The sequence below is a fragment of the Carlito syrichta genome, unplaced genomic scaffold (genome assembly GCF_000164805.1).
Source record: "Carlito syrichta isolate Samal-C Ts95f unplaced genomic scaffold, Tarsius_syrichta-2.0.1 Scaffold314339, whole genome shotgun sequence".
Lineage (NCBI taxonomy): Eukaryota > Metazoa > Chordata > Mammalia > Primates > Tarsiidae > Carlito > Carlito syrichta.
In genome coordinates, this window is record NW_007258435.1 from 1066812 (window position 1) to 1086619 (window position 19808).

Sequence of the window (19808 nt, forward strand, 5' to 3'; positions counted from 1 at the left end):
GGCAACATTGTGAAGATCACTCTGTAGGTATTCAGAAAGCTTTAGAGTTTTTTGTTTGTTTGTTTAACATCAATGACTAAATTTGGTAATTTTGTTTGCTTATTGCTAATTGCAAAGTCAGAAGATATAGGAGGAAGGGAAATGCTAGGGACCTCTTGGGATATGTCTGTGTGAAATAGCTGAAAGCTCCAGAATGTTTTAGAACTGGAGCTCTAGATTCAGCATTTCACATACCACATGTGTGTCCTTTAGCAGATGACTTAGCATCCTACACTTGGATTCCTTATCAGTAAGTTGGTAAATGTAATAGGTTTTACCTTTTGGGAAGATGAGATAAATTAATGCACAAAGGAGAAACAGTACAATGCCTGGCACGTGGAAAGCCACTGTGACTCCCCGCCCCCATCTTTTAAATGGGTATAATACCTGATTTTCTCTTTTCTGTTTTTTTAATGAATATCAAATAAGGTAATCAGTTATAGTTCTCTGAGGAGTAGAGATACTTGAGTTATTGTCTGTTATTTAGGTGAAAACCACCTGTTAATTGTTCACCATTCCTTAGGTATTATTCCAGGTTTTAGTTACCAGATTCCTTATAGAAACTCTACTATAGAAGATTCCTTTGGACTAGCAGGAAATTAAAAACATGTTCCCTAAAGCTTCACACAATTGGCCTTGTTGTTCGGTCATTATAATCTCTAAAATCCTGTAATCCCAGACTACTGTTCTTTCAAGTACATTCATGACTATGTGGTTGTGTAGATGTAACTGTGACTTTGTTGATGTGTTAGTTATTAGTAGTCACCGTTTATTTCTCTCTAACTTTTCCTCCATAGATCCAGACTCAAAATCTGTGATTGAAAAGCACAACATGAGCTAGAGATGGGCATTCATGTGTTTTTTTCCTTTTGTTAAATATTTAAAATACAGAAAGTGACCATTCCCAAGTTGACTGTTAAAAAATGCCTTTCACAGTAAAATGATGTCATATCCTCTTAGTTATCTAGTCAATGAAATCAGCCACTGACGAGTCATCAGAGCAATAGTAAGTGTATCAAAGGGTATCTAATCACATAAGCATATTTGTTTATCTGTTTGGAGAGTGGAAATCATATTATGTGTGCAATCAGCATTGAACCCACCTATATTAGGATGTTAAAAAATAAAAAAGCACAAATAGAGCAGAATGAAAGGGTAAGTAATGCATGGTCTTCCTATCCCGATAGAAAGCTCTGATTTTTTTTAATTAAAATAATTTCATCCTCCATTTGACAAGGCAAATGAACAGGGGAGCTGCTTTTCTCAGGCTTCATGTGAATCCTTTGTCAAAACTGTAGGTTTTTCTTTCAAAATACAGAGTAAATAACATGGGGAAACATTTACTCTATGATTTAACATGAATTTGAGGCAAAAGAAGTAAGGAAGCCTTGAATTGCATTTCTTTTCTAATGATGATAAGTTTACTAAAGAAGGGAGACTTTTTTCCCCTTCTGTTTCACAGCCTCTATAGGTAACATATAAAAGTTTCTTTGAGTGGAGTTAAGTGGAATGAAATAAAAAAGGGCTTTACTCCTTAACACGACTCTCAGTCATTTTAACAATACATGTGATTTTAAATATCAGGATGTTTTATTTTCAGAAGACAGACTTACCATTTGTCTCATTCAATCATACTTTACAAAGCCTATGGCAAATTTTTGTTTGCAAATTACAAGCTGTATCACTTTCCCATACTCCTTGGCCTCGACTAAAAATTATGCTAGTATTTCAAATTGGGATTTTATTCACTTCTGTAAAATTACATAAACAATTTAGTTTTAGTTCATGATTTTTACGTAAGGAAGGATGACCATCATTTCCCCAAGTAAAGCATAAGGCAGATAGGCTCCTAGCAAGGCATTGATAACAGTACCCAACGTGCAAAGCAGTGGTTTTTCTTTGTGCATCATGCAGGGTACATTACTCTTACTGAGAGAAAGCTTAGTTTTCTGTAGCTGTATTTGATTTTCAGTTTGATGGAGTGCTGGGGACTTAATGCTGTCATTGAGTATTCAGATTTTCACCTATGAGGGCATGCGTAGGAGGAGTGGGTGATTTTCCATGGGCAGGAGTCAAAGGATGGGCTGGACCATAGCTTTGTCCTCCCTAACATATCCTGCACTAGGAATGATTTGTGGCTAATGGTGCAGTTAACTTAAACTTCTGAAGAGAGACCTCATCTTCAGTTGTCGTAGTTCATGACTCCTCAGCAGTGTGAGGATTTATTTACTCATGTCTCTAAGTGAGTGCTCTCTGAATTTTTCTTAAAATTTTGATTTTTTTCTTTATAAAACACAGTGACTTAATGTGCAATACTATACGTATGTTCTGAAAAGGTATAGAAGGTTGGTTGATTCTTTTATATGAAGTTGTCTAATCATTTTTTTTTTCTATTTTGGAGGATGAATAGCTAAGACATCCGAGCAAAATAAATAATAAATGAAGGACTTAGAAATTGTATGTAGCTGTTTAAGATTTTACAGGCATTGTAATTTATTAGCACTGTACATTTTTTGGAAAGTATGTTACTTCTCCAGCCCGGATTCATTGAGCTTTGCACTTAAGTTGAATAAACTCCATTACCATGAAACAGGAATCAGACAGGTATACCATTTGTTTTCTCAGTGTTTGGTGTTTTTTTCTATCAATATGTATAGTATGTAAGTTCAACTTGTTTTAGTGCCATTTATTTTTATTTTCCTTAAAGGTTATAGGTGGATTCAGAATTAGCATTTCAACAGAAAACTCAAGAGAGACCTAAGTAATTTTGATTAAATTATCTGTATGTGTTTTGCACACACAGAAAGACAGTCTGATTTGTATTTTGTTCAGAAATGATCAAGTAAGCTTCTATACCTGAATATCGATGCTTAATGGATATGAATGTTTGTATATTATACTCTGGAAAGACTTAAATGTAAACTTCCTGACTTTTTAAATGAAACCACATAGTATGGATGTTTTATTGAAAAAAATAATATTTATGTAAGTATAACGTTTATGTTTAGCCTATTAAGTTCTTTTTAAAATTTGTTTTGCAGAAGTGTCCTAGTACAATTTCAACCATGTTCAAATTATAACTGGATTGCTAGCAAAATATATGTTATCAGTATTGTTTCATTTTCCTTATATACATTTAAGCTCTATTCCACACACAGATATGATCTTATAACTAATTTGGCCATGTTAACAAGAGTTTGGTTTTTAAACCAAGTAGTGTAAATATATCCTTGGTTAGACCATGGTCAGACTGTCTGTTTGAATACCACCTCAACTTCAAAGAACTTGTCTCATATTCTTTTCCCTTTCCTTTTTCATTCATTTTTCCTTCCTACAAATATATATTTACTACCTACCATGTCCCAGGCACTGTGATGGGTTATGGGGTTGCAGTGGGAACCAGGACAGATGCAGTCTCTGCTGTGAGAAGACTTGTGGGAAAGATAGACATCATAAAAATATACAATCATACAAATGAAAATTACACAAATAGTTAAACTTGTGGGAGCTATAGTAGTTTTTAATAATAACAGCCCTCCTACCTTTTCAAAAGAGCCATTGGTGGCCCCTACCTCTCTTCATTAATGAGAAGATATGATTGCACCTCTCATTTCAGTAGGAGTTTGCTGCGTTTCAGACATCTCTATTCTGTTTGTGCTTATGCTCTCTTATTCACAGTGAACATTTTTATATGCAGGGCACACTATATTAGGTGATGAGAGAGGGCTACAAAGATGAGAGAGACATAAACCTTGCCTGAAGGAGTAGAGGAGAGAGCATGTAGACCATATACAAATGTATATACATGCCAGATATCTATAGTATGTAGACTGTATACACAGAGGATGCCAAAAAAAGTATACACATTTTTAAAAAGGAAAAAACTGTTAAAATTGTAATACTCAATATATACCAAATATAAAAAATGAATACAAGACACATTTGACTTCTGCAGTTACAAGAGGTGCTCAAAGTGGTTACCATCAGCATCCAGATACTTCTGATTATGGGAAACTAAAAATAGTACATACATAACATCTCTTAAAATGTGTATACATTTTTTGGCACCCTCAGTATATTTTTACATATATATATATTATATATTACCTATGGAGAGACACCAAAAAAAAGAGAATTATTATAAAAACTTTTGTATTTATTCTTACTTGTTTAAACTTCAGTCACCTTCAAAGGACTCTCCGTTTGATGCAATACACCTATTGAGATGCTTTTTTTAATTTCCTCGCTGCTCAAAACAATTTTTGAACTCGTCAGTTTTGATGGCTTTTAGTGCTTCTGCTGTTTTAGTACAGGCTTCCTCTGCTAGGTAAATGTTCTAGGAACCCATCAGCATCAGTGTACCAGCCATAAAATATGTGCGTGTGTATATATATGTATATATATAATTTATCTATCTATATAATATGTGTGAATTTCAGGAAAATGTGGATGATAATGAAATGACTTCTAGTTTGAGCAATCAGCTAATGTTTTCTGGAGGTGGCCTTTTAAACTGATCTATAAGAAATAAGTTGGACTTTGTTAAGAAAAATATGGTGGATAAGGCATTCTAGGCAAAAGGAATAGAATTAAAAAAGACAAGAAGGTGTGAAAATTTGAGGCACATTGAAGGATTAGCACAAGAAAGTAAAACGAATCATGAAACAAAAAAAATAGTTATATGGAAATAAAAGGAAGTAAGCTTTGTAGGATGAATTGAGGCCAGATTACTGAGTTTCTTTAAAAATACTTATTTAAGGATGTACTGGACTTTATTTGAGAGATTGTATAACGTTATTTCCAGTATTTAACAAAAGAAGACCTTTTAGAAAAAAAGCAATTGGTGCTGCTAAGGAGGGTGACCAGAGTGAGGAAGGCCTGGCTCCATCCAGCGGATCCACTGCTGTATTCTAGGTGAGAGATGGGGAAGACCTGAATTGTCACTGTTCAGCTAGTAAACCAGCGTTTGGGGTTTGAAGCAAATGTGTGCCAATGCACTCTACTTTCCCAGAGATAATCTATAGAATGGAGAAGCCGTCAGGCCTCCCCTCTGAAGTCATAAAGTGATTGCTTTTGAACCAGCTTAGAAGCCAAGTTTTCCTGATCTGCTGGGAAAGACATGATCGCCTCTGAGCACTTATAATACAAATACCGTTTAAAATGGAAAAACCATAAGGATGGTAAAGTAGACAGATTCTGCTTGACATTTCTACAAATATTTCTGAACTGATTTTAGCTGATTTATGAATAAATGATTATTCCGGTCTCAAGAGTTAAATATTTAAAAGTTGGCTTTCTTTTAGAGTTCATGCATAAAACAGGACTGGTTTTCTGTGCTGCGGACTTCCGCTCTTCATTTCCTTCTTTTGGATACATGATAATTATTATTCTTACTCTGTCCTTTTTCAGTTCCCTGCGTGAAAATCATTTAAACATTGCACACAACGTTTCACAAAATCTTTTGTGAAAGAAGAAAAGGAAATTCAGTTGTGGTTCTCAGCAGGAGTTAAGTTAATACGGCTTAAAATAATGCCGAAAAAGAAGCGCTTATCTGCAGGCAGAGTGCCCCTGATTCTCTTCTTGTGCCAGATGATTAGTGCACTGGAGGTACCTCTTGATCGTAAGTATTAACATTTTAAAGCTGTTAGGCCCAGGAGTCAAAGCCTCCCAGCATCTACCATCACTCTGAACCTCGTGAATGGAGAAGGTGTCTGTGTGATGCTGAAAAGCCAATCAAAATTAATTTAGCTTTTACCTTCAGCATCTGGTGTTTATAAAGACTCACACCCTAGAAATGGCTATTGAAATGACCAGTTACACTGTTCCTGCCCTGCAGTTCTCCTTGTTCCCCCTCAGGTGCCTTTTGTGTGCGGTGACGGGGATGGCCTGAGGAGTGAGTTGTGCAGCTGCTGATCCTCCCAACAGGCGGCTCCTTAGGGAAGCAGTCCTACAAGAAAGCTATATGAGTCACTTTAGAAAGATCATGGAGACCTCCCCACTCCTCCCCTCACTACGGCACCCTTCCCCATCATATGCTGAAAATCCCTGCAAAGATGGGGAGATGCAACCCTACTCCCTTCGGAATCCCCAAACTACCCATAATTCGTCTCCCTTGATTCGAACAAGACACAGTTTACTTTCTAATTTTGAATCTTAAATATTAGTCTAAAACTAGGAAAAGTGTGTTATCTAGAGCCTAGCAAACAGTCAGGTTTTGGTTTAAACAACATGATCAAGGATCAAGATGCAAATTTTGCAACTAAAACAAGTAATCTGCAAAAACATGAATATGAAGCAAACAATAGCTACTGTATTAGCCCACTCTTCCTAGTAGTCAAATCTGTGCTACGCTCTCTCTGCTCTGGGTGGCCTATTTGTGAAAAATAAAGATAATGCTAGGTTCCGATTGGTCACTTTTCCTGCAATGGAAAGCAGAATTTCGAATTTGTACAATTACTGTACTTCAGAATTGATTTCTCCTTTATCCCTAATCTGCATGACCTCTTTAAACCCATTAGTGTCCTGAATAGAACATCTGTTTGGCAAGCTTTCCAAAGTGGAAGGAAGATAGCACTTCTTAGAGCTAGTTAATTGTGTCTTTTTTTTTTTTTTTTTGGCCATAGAGGTAGCAACTGCCAATGGAAAGACATTAAGAAGATATATGGTTTGCCTCACACTTTGTTGACTTCCTTTGCTGTGCTTCTATAGTCTAAAGTTCAATAAAATGTAGTGCTTTTTGTATTTAAAAAAATTTATTCAATGACCTTAATTTCCATTTTCAAAAAATAAATATATATATAATTGCTGAAGCCCATTGGAGTGAGGATGCCTAAGTAATTGTCCTGACAGATACACAGGAGAGAAAGAAAAACACTTGAGAGAACTGCTTTTGTTCTGCCTCCTGTTAAATATACTCCCCCTTAATCTGACTGCTCAATCTAACAATCAGAGGAAAACAGTCACCTATGGCTAACTCAATTATCACTGCTAATGGAAAGAAGGCATAGCCATGATGAAAAGAAAGTCAAGGATAACCCAGGTGCTCCAACATTAACCTTCACGAGTAGTAGTGACAGGCAGCACTGTGGAATGATTTGAATTGCATGCTAATGTAATTTCTTCCCTACCCCTGTTTCTTCCACCCTTTTTCAAGTGCATGAGCAGCCCCTTGGGGTGAGCACCAGCAACCCTAGGTGACTGAGGAATTCTGAAGCAGAAATATGCTAACAGTCTAAAAAGTTCAATTACTGGCTTGGAGATTAATTATAGAAATATAAAAATCTAAAATTAGTGTTGGACTTGGCTTGGATGGAGCATTATCATAGTAGAAACATCCCGTTGTTAGGTATTATTACCATATGCATAGCAATGTCTGGGATAATAGGATCAGACACTACACAGTATGTGACAACTCAAATTAATTATAGATTTCAGCTATTTTTCAAATTGAACATAATTACTTGTGCAGTGCTACATGTATGGAATGGAATTAGCCATTCCCATTCCTGGAAGAATCATTTTTTGCCTACAGCATTGCTTTTGTTCTTCCTATGTTTATGTGGGAAAGCTGTTGCAAGATTAAATGAAACAATGTGAGTTTCTTCCTCTTGCAACTTTGCAACATCAACCTTCACTATATGGGTTTCTTAGGTCAAATCAAATAGACAAGATGCCCCTTTTATCTTCAGGGTTCTGACGTTCTCCTTACTAACATCTGATTTTCTTTAATCCTCTTTGCCCACTCACCTGCTGATATTGATGGGGAAAAAAGCAAAACTTCTTGAAGACTGTAAGTGTCTTTCTATAAATTACTAGGCAGTGTGAAAATTTGACAATGTCTTTGTTTTTTGAGTTAATTCTGTAAATTAGATGCGCAGTTTCATGTTTTGTGACCAGTGTCTTAAGCATGTGTGTTTGCTATTGCTAAGCATTACATTTAAATACCATGGAGCAAATGTAACATATTACCTGCATGAATTCTGAAGACTTGGGTGTTATTCTTTATTTTACCACTGTGTTGCTTTATACTAACTTCCAAGCTTTATTCACATCTGATGTAACTCAATGAAAAAATTCTCAAAATTTAGAGAGAATGATCATCTGGTTCTAAAAGCTATTAAATGGTCCTTGGAATAAAGATATACCTCAGTGTCTTTTAGAAAGTGCATGCATAAGTTTGCCTAAGTCCACAGTCAGGTGTCCTCTTATACTTTAGCCTTCAGGACTGCATAGACTAGTATTTCTGCCAGCCAAATAACCCAGGTAATTTACATTTTGTCTTAAAGTGTGCAAAAGATAAGCAGCCCCCATTCACACAGTTTTTGGATGACTTGCTCTAAGCACACTTCTGCTGCCTTTGACAATTGGGCCACATCTATCATCTAGTTAAAAAATAGTCATTTTTCAGGCATTTGAAATTTTCCTTTGATGTTGAATTAACCAGGAAAATTATGTAAAATCGCTTTCCCCCCTTCTTACTACAAAGCATTTGTTAATTTCCAGGTGACCTAAGCACTGTTCAAGGAGATACATCCAGATATAAACCCCTGTCAGTTAGCAGTGGCATCTAAGGCAGCTCAGCAAGAGATGTGAGACTAGAAGTTCTGCATTTGAAGCCAGCAAATTTGCACCTCTGTCTCTCCCAGAAAAGCACAAGGAATTGGACTGTCACACCTAAGAATCTCTGCCCCCACTACCTATGTCCACTATTTCCTGGGTGTCGAATTTGGAGCTTCCTTCCATTATCCCAAACTCTATATTCCAGAGAGCCTGACGGGTCATTCAAAGGTGAATCTGGTTCAAATAAAAATGATTAAGATAATAATTTTTAAATAACTGACATCATTGAACCACTATAGCACTGGCATATACTAAGAACTTTATATAAATTATTTTCTTAATCCACCCAGCCTAGCCTAGGAGGTAGATATGCTACTACTTTCAATACCCTCCCCCCTTTATTTTCCCGAAGAAACTTAACAGAAGTCAAGTAATTTGCTTGAAGACTCAAAATAAGACACAAACAGACTAGTTCTTAACTACCAGACCAAAGTGCCAGCCAGAGTTGGAAACTGACGGGACTAGAAGAATGAGGTTTCCCTGTATATGGTGGAGGCAGGAAGAGTAGCTGGGTTAGCTGAAAGGAGGGGAATGGGATATTGTCAAAGGGAAGGGAAATTGACATTGCCCAATATCCTGCATATAATAGATGCACAAGAAATGATGACAGTAACAGGTCAGCTCTTGATCTATACTTCAGATGTAATTTGGATATTTAGTAAGAGACATCTGGTAAACAGCAATAAGACTAATGAGGCAAGAGAACAGAACCATGTTTGTGGATTTATAAGGTTTTATAAAGGTGATACATTTAGTCTTGGCAACAATTAACCACAGGAAAGAGAGACAAGAGCAGAGGGCAGTGGCTGAACTTTGGGAAATGCTTGGGTGGCAGGTGGAAGGGATTTCACAAAAGCCACACAGAATGTGGGCAGGAAGCCAAGGGAAGATCCAGAAGATGAAAAGCAATCAATGAGCCAGGATGTTAAATGCAGCAGGAAAGGAAAGTGAGAGAATCTTGGGGGAAGTTCCATGATGCCGAGGAAGCACACCAGGACAGGGCCACTGAGTTGCACTGCTCCAGGGGTGTCAATCACATTGTGGTCTGCCCTGGGCTTTTCACCTGCAGTGCTCTGGACATTTGAAGCCAGATAAGTCTTTGTCGTTGGGGGTTGTCCCATACATCGTTGAATGTTTAGCCACATCCCTGACCTCTACCAGTAACAACTCTACCCCAGTCGTGACAATTGAAATCGTCTCCAGATATGGCCAAATGGCCCTTGAAGGGTGAAAGCAATTGCCCCTGGTTGGGAATCACTGGTCTGTGTGAACAGCTCTCCGTGGAGTTGTGTAAGCAGTGGCTTTCCACCAGGAGCCAGTCGAGAGAGTTTGGTTCTGCTCTCTGCTCTTTGCCTTCCTAGTCAAGCCATTTTGCCATCCTGAGCTACAAAGGAAGAGGTTGGAATAGATTATTTCTGCAGTCCCTTCCTGTTAGAACACTCCATAATACTGCTCTCACAGGAAGAAGGACATTGTGATCTTACAACAACTTGAAGAGAATTAGAGGTCTAGGTGCCAGCTTCCTTCAGATTAGATTATTCTGCATCAGAACAGTTCCCCCACCACCATGATTTGATAATAAATGATCAGATAACACTTTAAAGATGAAATGGAAACATGGTCTCCAAGAACAGACAGCATCCTCAATTCCATTTATCTTCTAAATAAGACTTTTTATCTTTGTTCCTAATTCACTCACCTCCTGGCTCTAATAAGACATGTCAAGTCTCCAATTTAACAATCTTAAATATTAACTTCTTATATGTATTTGTTCCCAACATATATATACATTAGCAATATAAGTCACTTCCTCCTAAGACAGATTCATTGAAAAACATGGTTTGAACCAAAGTAATCAGAAGAATTTCTCATTGTTACATCAGAAATGAAACTGTGTTAATATTGGACTTGTATTGGCAATTATTTTTTTAAACGTTTAATGTAGGAAAATGAACTTTGTGAGTGCATGTAAAGGTACCAAAATGAAATCATGCCTTGACTTCACAGTTTTAGATTTTCTTAATAGAAAACCTACTGAGGTATGTGCTGCCACAGTAGAAATTACTAAAGATATTTGGAGTATATTTAGTCTAAGGTAAGTGATTTTGACTCAGGAAAGAATGGTTGCTATTATGCTATTAAATGATTTATTTCTTTACATTGTTCTTCTTTCTACAATTAAGTGGTACAACCTCCAACCATCACTCACCAGTCTCCAAAAGATTACATTATTGACCCTCGGGAGAATATTGTAATTCAGTGTGAGGCCAAAGGGAAACCTCCTCCAAGGTGAGTGTGTTTTCTGCTTTGTCACAGCCCTGAAAATAAGTTGAGGGAACTCTCTGAATGTAGAAATAAGCTTGGAAATTTCTGAAGAGTAAGGTAGCCATGTCGGGCACTTTCTTTTCTGGTTGCATGTCTCTCTGCATGACTGATAAGATTACCCTTCTGTTAATCTAGCCAACTCCCTATCCCATTTCAGTCCTTCAGATATATTGAAGGTAACTTCTTAGATCCTGCATATGTTTAAAGTATCATTGGTAGACTTATTGTTTTGTGTCTCTGCTTAACTAGAGGCAATTTGTTCTTAGAAACCCAGATTATTGCATTTCCATACTTGTACCTTTCTGCAAAATGCTCACAGATTGTGGGAAGATAAGAAAAGACCCTTCCAATTCTGGTTTAGACACTAACTGCCATATGACATGGGCAAATAAATCCCTTTTCTCTAGCTTTAGTTTCTTCATCTATAAAATAAAGGTGTTTGATGACTTCCAAGGTCTCTCCTATCTCTATAGCAAACTATAAAATAGTCCTAAATGGTTTTCCAAACTTGACAGGGTTCAGTACTCAGGAGCAATGCCCTAGGACCTTTGCAGGCACTGTATAGCATTTTAGAGTTGGGAAAGATATTGGAGACAACCCAGTGCAACCAATGCATTTTATAGATAGGAAACTGATACCTAGAAATGGGTAAGTTATACATGCTTCCACAGTAGATGATCTGTAACTTGTCTAGTAATATATGAGAGTATTTAAGAGTTGGGTTATTATTATTAAAATGTAATGTGGGGGCAACTCTTTGGGTTCTCTTCCACTGTGGGAACTTTTCTGTCCTCTACTAAATTCTGCTTTAAAAAAAAATTTTTTTTTTTTTTTGAGTTGGAGTCTCACTCTGTCGCCCAGACTGGAGTACAGTGGCCACTCCTGGTCACTGCAGCCTTGACCTGCTGGGCTCCGGCGATCCTTCCGCCTCAGCCTTCCAAGTAGCCGGAATTACAGGCATGCGCTACCACGCCCGGCTGATTTTTTGATTTATTGTAGAGATGAGGTCTCGCTGCCCAGGCGGGTCTCGAACCCGCAGGCTCAGGCAATCCACTCACCTCAGGCTCCCGAAGGTGCGGGATTACGGGCTGAGCCACCGAGCCCAGCAAAAAAATATTTTTTAATAAAAAATAAATAAGTAAAATGTAATGTGGATTCTTAAGTGACAAAGAAGTAAAACTTTCTGGATATTTTATTTCCAAGTTTGTCTACTACAGTTCTTATTAAACTATCACAAACTAACACCTGAGAAAAAAATTAGCTGGTACTAAATACCCATGTACCATGTCAAAACTTTCAGTAAAGGATTGCTTCTAAATAATATCTTTGGCCTCATTATTGGAAACCCTCTATCATACAAGCCCAGCTGCAGTATCCTTTAGGCTGGAGTTTTCCTTCAGCTACCCACTTACTTAATACCTCCTGTAACTTTCTGTAAAGCAAGATTTCTCCTCATCATCACTTTTGATATTTGGGGTGGGATAACTTTTTGTTGTGAGGATGGAAACTGTTCTGTACATAGAAGGATATTAAGCAGCACCCCTGGCTTCTACCCACTAGATGCCAGTAGCATCCACTGCCCTAGCTGTGACAACTACTCCTGTAAAGAAAAGCAATGGGAAGAGAAATTCAAGCTGGCCCAGAAAACACCATAAAGCTTAAAGATTCATGCCTTTGTATGAACTTGGCCATCACTGATTTATAACTCATTGTAAAGTATTTAGTTATATGAGTACTGTGACTGTTAATATAAGGCAATCTTTCATTTAAATACAACTAGGAAATAGGAATCTCAGTTGATGATTGAACATACCTCCCAAGAAATTCACAACTTTATCTCTGGAAGTAAATATTCTCAAAATATATTTTTATGTAGATTTATCATTTTCAGTAACCAACATTAAAAACATCTCTGGGCTCATATCTCTTACCCTCCTCCCATCCTACGCTTGGCATTTTGGTGACTTGAAACTGGTCTGATCAATTTCCAACACATATAGACAGTACTTGCGCAGGCCTTTCTTGTCACATTTTAACCCAGAGCAAATTTTTATAGACAGGTTATCAACTCTGTGAACAACAGAGTTTACAACAAAAATGCTAATGAACCTCTAAGAGAGTGTGCCTGGAAGACAAGTTCCCTGTACTTCCTTGGAAAATGACAGGCAATTTGTGTGCATGAGTTCTTTATTGAGTCAGATTTGGGCTATTTCTAAAGAAGACAGGTACCTTAAAATGTATAGCCAGCACTGTTTTCTAAGTCATGAGTCAATAAAACATTTTAGGTATGGAACTTATCACTCTTTTACTGAATATTAAAATCCAGTAATTATTTCTAAAAACCCATGAAACAACTAGGAATTTGTTAAAGATGAAGTAATTCTATTTTTTTGGACCATTAACACACTTAACTCTTTGTGTGTTGGGTAGCTTTTCCTGGACCCGTAATGGGACTCATTTTGACATAGACAAAGACCCTCTAGTCTCCATTCTGAAGCCTGGCTCAGGAACGCTGGTAATCAACATCATGAGTGAAGGGAAAGCAGAGACGTACGAGGGAGTCTATCAGTGTACAGCAAGGAACGAACGCGGAGCTGCGATTTCCAATAACATTGTCGTCCGCCCGTCCAGTAAGTGGAACTTGCCTTTTTTTTTTTCTTTGAGTCAGAGTCTCACTCTGTCACCCAGACCAGAGGGCAGTGGCACGCTCACGGCTACCGCAGCCTCTACCTACTGGGCTCAGGAGATTATTCTGCCTCAGCCTTCCAAGCAGCTGGAACCACAGGCATGTGCCACCACGCCCGGCTAATTTTTTGATTTATTGTAGAGATGAAGTCTCGCCATGTTGCTCAAGCTGGTCTTGAACCCCTGAGCTCAAGCAATCCTATAGCTTCCGCCTCCCAAAGTGCTGGGATTACAGGCTTGAGCCACTGTGCCCAGCTGACCCTCTTTTTAAAAAAAAAAAATCTTAGAAATCTTTATTAACATGACATTGAGTAGGTTTCTTTAACTTTTAACTTTTTAATTTTAAAGATGTGGGGTACAATTCAGGGTTAGGTACACAAATGTTCCTTATGCAGGCTGACCCTTTTAAAAATATTGCTCCAACACTCAGTTTCAGTTACATCATCCAAATACCATTACAAAAAGGCAATAGTATTCTTTGTTTTGCATGAGAATTCATACTCCTTTCTTCTTTACCCCAACAAGTTCCTCAGCCTGATGCTTTGCCAAGCCAATGTGTCTTTCATTCAAGTTCTGAATAAGATACCAGAGCTACCAAAAACAAAGTGTTCATTTTCTGAATAAATCGAATTATTTATTTCTCATGTATCTTATAATGTACACAATTTCTATGGCCAGATGGAAATAAATTCAGTATGGCATGGGTAACCAAGGTCTAAGTATTATTTTTTTTAAACATTTTTGTTTCAGAATTTCACTGGAAAAGGTGTGTCTCCACTACCTTGATATTATTGTGCCTCTTTTTTGCAATGGTCAGTTCCAAACTCAACTTCAACAGCATGTATGTAAATAACAGTAAACATTTGCTCATTTGTAGTTCTGATCATTTTTTTAATAATTGTATTACATGTGTCATATGTGTTTATTATAAAAAATTAATTACAAATAATCAAAAAAGAAATTTAAAGAGTTTTTATGAATCCTTTCATTCATGGAAATATCTACTGCTCAAATATTTTTTTCCATTTTTTCCTAGGTAGATATGTATGTATGCATTTAAAACCAGCTCATTCTGAAATACTGTCCTACAACCTTTCCTGACTTATCATGTATATTCTCATAGCAATATTATATACTTATATGCTACGATATGGTATTTAAAGGTGTAGATGTTGCAATCATTTATTTAGCAAGTAGTTTGACATTTAAGTGTTTCCATTCTTTTATGAAGAACATACTTGTATTAAAATTATGTGTCTGCCTGGGGTGATGCATTTAGTACAAATTCTTAGCCATGGAATCATGGCCTCAGAATTTATACAATCAATGTCTGTGAATGAGAATTGTCATTTTTTAAAATTACATTTTACTTTTTTTTTAGTTTCAGCACTGTTTTTAGAAATTATTTTTGCAATAATTAAGATACATAAATTCCAAATCACTATTTCCTCAAAAGTTTAGTTTGCCTTTCTCTTTAGTGCTCACTCTTCTTATTTTATTTTTTCAATGTAGAAATAACTTAGAAGTTTCTTTCTTTCTTTTTTTTTTAATTTGATAGGGTCACCATTGTGGACCAAAGAAAAACTTGAACCAATAACACTTCGAAATGGCCAACCTTTAGTACTTCCCTGCAGACCCCCAATTGGATTACCACCACCAATAATATTTTGGATGGATAATTGTAAGTTTTGACAATATGAACTTTCTTTCTTCAAGAGTTTTATGATTGCTGTCATAATAAATCATTACCTCTTGTGATTTATGAAATATTCACAAAATGGCTTAGAGAGCCTTAGGAAAGTAGCTGCTCACTGAAATAAATAACATGTCATATTATTCGTGCACTCAATTGTATTGAGCACTTGCTGTGGGCCAGGCACTGCTCTAAATAAGCTAAACAAATATCTTGCTCTCACTGAGTTTACATTCTATGCAGTGGGAGTAGATGAGGGTGGGGAAGGAGGTGAACAATAAATACATTTAGAAAATATGTGCCCGTTGGCAGGAAAAGCTATGAAGAAAAATAAAGCAGAGTTTTGAGTAGAAACCTAACGGAGTGAGAGAGCAAACCAGGGCCCTAAATATGTGTTAAAAGAGAACACTGGTACAAGCCCCTAAGGAAGGAGCATCCCTCTGTGTATAAAAATAAGAGCAAGGAGGCCAAGGTGGTCAGACTTAGGGAGCCAAGGGGTGGGTGATGAACATGGTCAGACAGGTGACAGAGGCTCAACGGAAAGGGCTTTGGCTTTAACTCCAAATGAAGTAGGGAAATGTTGAAGGGGTGACTTTATCTGAAATAAACAGTAATAGTATCACTTTCATTCATGTGTGAAGAATATGAAGGACAGAAGAGAGTAGGGAGACTGGTTGGAGGGACAACCGCTATATTCTAGGCAAGAGTTGATGGTGACTTGGACTTGGGTGTAACAGCAGAGTGGATAAGAACTGGCCAGATTCCAGATATAGTTTGAAGGCCGAGCCCCCACGATTTATTGGGGCAAGAGTGAGAGTATGAGAGAGAAGAATCAAGGATAACTACAAAGTTTAGAGACTTAACAACTGATAAAATGGAGCTTCCATTTCCAGAAGCCCACAGCAGAGAGGAAGTCAAGTTGTTTGGGATATGTCATGCTTTTGCCTGTTTTTATAATCCTCAGTAATAACTAATCTTTGGGGAGCCCTTACTAAGTGCCAGTCTCTTCACTTTACATGGATTGTGTCATTAATTTTTTATAGCAACCCTATAAACCATGTCCTGTTTATTCTTTTCACTTTTCAGATGAGAAAACTGAGGTAAAGAGAAATGAAGCTATCTATTAGGCAGTTTCAAAATTGTCTACTCCCATCCCAATCCTTGAGGGAAGTGTTTGTTGCTCTGCCTCTTCTATACTCCAAAATTTCCTACGTAAATAGGTTGGCATGTTCCCTTAGAAGTAGCCTATGGTTCTTTCTCCTCGGAGACTAAGGAACCAGAGTTTGAGGTGTAAGAGGCCTGTAAGGCATTAAATAACAAGATGTCCAGCAAGAGTCAGAGATACATGAGTCAGAAGAAAGATTCAGGACTATGATCAGCAATGCATGAGTGATTAGTGCATGAGTACTCCCAATTTAGGGAGTGTGTATAGGTGGTAAAAAGCAGAGCCTGGGAGACTGAGACTAGGAACCCTCCAGAAGTCAAGAACTTAGGGAGAAACCAACAAAGTAGATGAGTAGGAGCAGTCACTGAGGTAAGAAGAGAACAAAGAGAGAGCGGTGTCCCAGGCAAAAGGTGAAGAATATGAGTCAGAAAAATAGAGTGGCAGAGTGGAGTGGTTCACACCGATAGTCCCAGTAACTTAGAAGACTGAGCCGGGAGAATTGTTTGAACACAGGAGTTCGAGATTGCAGTGAGCTTTGATCATGCCACCGCACTTCAGCCTGAGTGACAGAGTGAGACCCTGATTCTAAAAAAAATTTAATTTAATTTAAAAATAATAAGAAAAAAATTCTTAAAAGACAGTGATTAACTGTTTCAAATGCTGCTGATAGATCAGATAACATAAAGACTGAGAAATGACTATTAAATTTGACAACATGGAGGTCACTGGTAACCTTGAGAAGAGTCTGTTAGGTGGAATGGTGGGAATGAACTCAAAATATTTGTAGGAAATACATTATTTTCAGTGATCTGATAGCCTCTGAAATCGTAGGCTATCAACATTTCTGAAGAGAAAATTTGGCATTAACATTTAATCTGCATTTTTTACTCTTTTGATATTAAAGCACTCAGAGGAAGCATCGCAAAGAAATGAAAAGCAAATATATAAATAAATAAGTATACAAACATATTTTTTCCTATTATTGTATAGCAGCTTTTACAGATTTTGCGAGGATAAAGAGTGAGCCAAACATAAACGATTGATTTATGGCTTCAAAAATAACACATTCCCAACATCACTGCCAAAGTAAGGTCCAATATTTTGTCTTTGGTTCTTATTCAGAAATGATGACCTTTTGCTTAATAAAGAGACATATCACAAGGAAAGTCTCAGAATCATCTGAATATGCAACTAATTTTTTCCCACATTGCACAGCTGGCTATAGCATTTACATACGTGTTAGGCTGTTGGTAAAGCATCTGACTTTTCAAATGGAATTGACTCTGGAATATGAGGAAAAAAAAGTCTAAATCCATATAGCATTCTTCTTCCAAGATAGCATACAGTTATTCATATTCCCATACTTTTTTTTTTCAAATGTGATGCAAAGAAACCCAAAGGGCAAAATGCAGGAGAAACAAAAGACAATAAATGAATGGTTGTCTTTAACTCTTTGTCTTTGTTAAATAAATGTACATACTTTTCCAGAGTTATTTTTAAAATACTCCTTTACCTGAGGATTAATGGTTTAGAACCATTAATTTGCAACCACCAACCAAACCCTCCTCTAGACCAATAATTTGGTTAACATGATTAACCTGTGTTCTTTCAAGCTTTGCCCCCACGGTCCCTGTCGGTTTTTTTGTTGTTTTCTTTTTGTCTGAGGAAGCTGCAGGCATTTAACCTAGTTTTGCATTTTGTGAAATGTTAGACCAAACACCTGCCACAGGAGGAGAACACCCGCTTGACTCAGACTGGAGAAATCCTGCCAGGAGACATAGCACCTGCCTTAGGCCACTGGGATGTGTGGCTTTCCCCAGTTCTCTCACCTTAGAGCTAAAGAATAGTCACAGTTAAGGCTAAGGCAGGAGCTTTGAGATGCATTTTAGCTGGCCAAGTATAAATTCACACACAGATAAGTGGTTTCACCCCTCTGCATCCTTCATCCACTTAGAAAATCTTCCCTCCAAGTAAGTTCCGATACCCTATTGCACAGTGGGGTGACTATAGCTAACAATAATGCATTGTACATTTCCAATAGCTAGAAGAAAGGATTTTGAATGTTCTCACAACAGAGAGATGATAAATGTCTAAGGTGATGGATATGCTAATCACCATGATTCGATCATTGACAGTGTGTATATGTATTGAAACATCACATTGTACTTCATAACTATGTACAGTTCACTATGGGTTAATGAAAAGATGAAAATCTTTCCTTCTGCCTAAGGCTAGATATTTCCTTAACTAAACCTGAGGGGAAGTAAATTGCTTGAAACTGGAAAGTCAGAGTGCTGAGGTTATTCAACCCTTCAACAAGTATTTGAAAGAGCCCCTGTGAAGAGCCACAATAGTGGACAAAGCAGATGAAGGTGTTCACCTGGAAACAGGCAATAAGTAGAATATATAGTCTACAGATGGTGATAAGTAATTCAGAAAAGAAAAAGTAGGGGAGGTGAGGGAGACTGAGCCTGGGGTGGTCTGAGGGGGAGGTCACTTAAATAGTGTCATAATTGCACCCTATTGTTAATTGCCATTAACGTTTGCTTCCTCCATTGGATTGTGAGCTTAGACAGGACTGGGCCTCTGGTATACAGGACATCTGTCTGGCACAAAGCCCAGCTCACTGCCAGGTGCTTTCCAAGCATTTGTTTTCTGAATGTTGTATGTAGATAGAGCCCCCATGGACATCTTTTCAAGCTTCCTTAATGCATTTTCTAAGATATGCATGTATTTGTGTCTAACAGTTAGGGACTAATTTAAATGTAAGAAAAAAATCACACAAACTTTTTGTAAAACTTTTTTTGTTTACACTTGCTTAATAAAACACTTCACTGACTAATCTTGCCCCTGCCCTCACCCCAGAGAAATTAAGGTTGGGCAAAGTAGTTAGGGTGTTAATGTGTTATGTATTTTTAACTGTTAATTGCTTTCATCCAAAGAGCTTTATAGAGAAAAAAATATTCAAGTTCACAGAAATATTAATAGATACGTTTATCTTGCTAATTTGGAGAGTGACCACTTTCTGATGCAATGATCTGGATATCTCTCTGCCTTTCTCCAGCCTTTCAAAGACTTCCACAAAGTGAGAGGGTTTCTCAAGGTCTAAATGGGGACCTCTATTTTTCCAATGTCCTCCCAGAGGACACCCGTGAAGACTATATCTGTTATGCCAGATTTAATCATACTCAAACTATACAGCAGAAGCAACCTATTTCTGTGAAGGTTATTTCAGGTAAGAGTTCAGCTTCCTGAACCTTTCTTTCAATGTTTACGAATATG

At 37.4% G+C, this 19808-nt stretch overlaps 1 protein-coding gene across 20 annotated transcripts in view; it reads left to right on the forward strand.

The window, feature by feature from the left end:
- Positions 1–19808, forward strand: part of NRCAM (neuronal cell adhesion molecule) — a 287278-nt gene that overhangs the window by 199308 nt on the left and 68162 nt on the right. For 17 of the 20 annotated variants that reach the window (XM_008071489.1, XM_008071493.1, XM_008071494.1 and 14 more), the window contains 6 exons: positions 5449–5659; positions 7811–7828; positions 10842–10947; positions 13414–13613; positions 15227–15349; positions 19591–19761. In XM_008071489.1, coding sequence (XP_008069680.1) covers positions 5569–5659; positions 7811–7828; positions 10842–10947; positions 13414–13613; positions 15227–15349; positions 19591–19761 — 709 coding nt within the window. In that variant the 5' untranslated portion in view covers positions 5449–5568. Of the gene's footprint in view, positions 1–2092; positions 2282–5439; positions 5660–7810; positions 7829–10841; positions 10948–13413; positions 13614–15226; positions 15350–19590; positions 19762–19808 lie in introns of those variants that run through there. The other 3 variants (XM_021719268.1, XM_021719265.1, XM_021719267.1) reach the window with 3 other exon arrangements.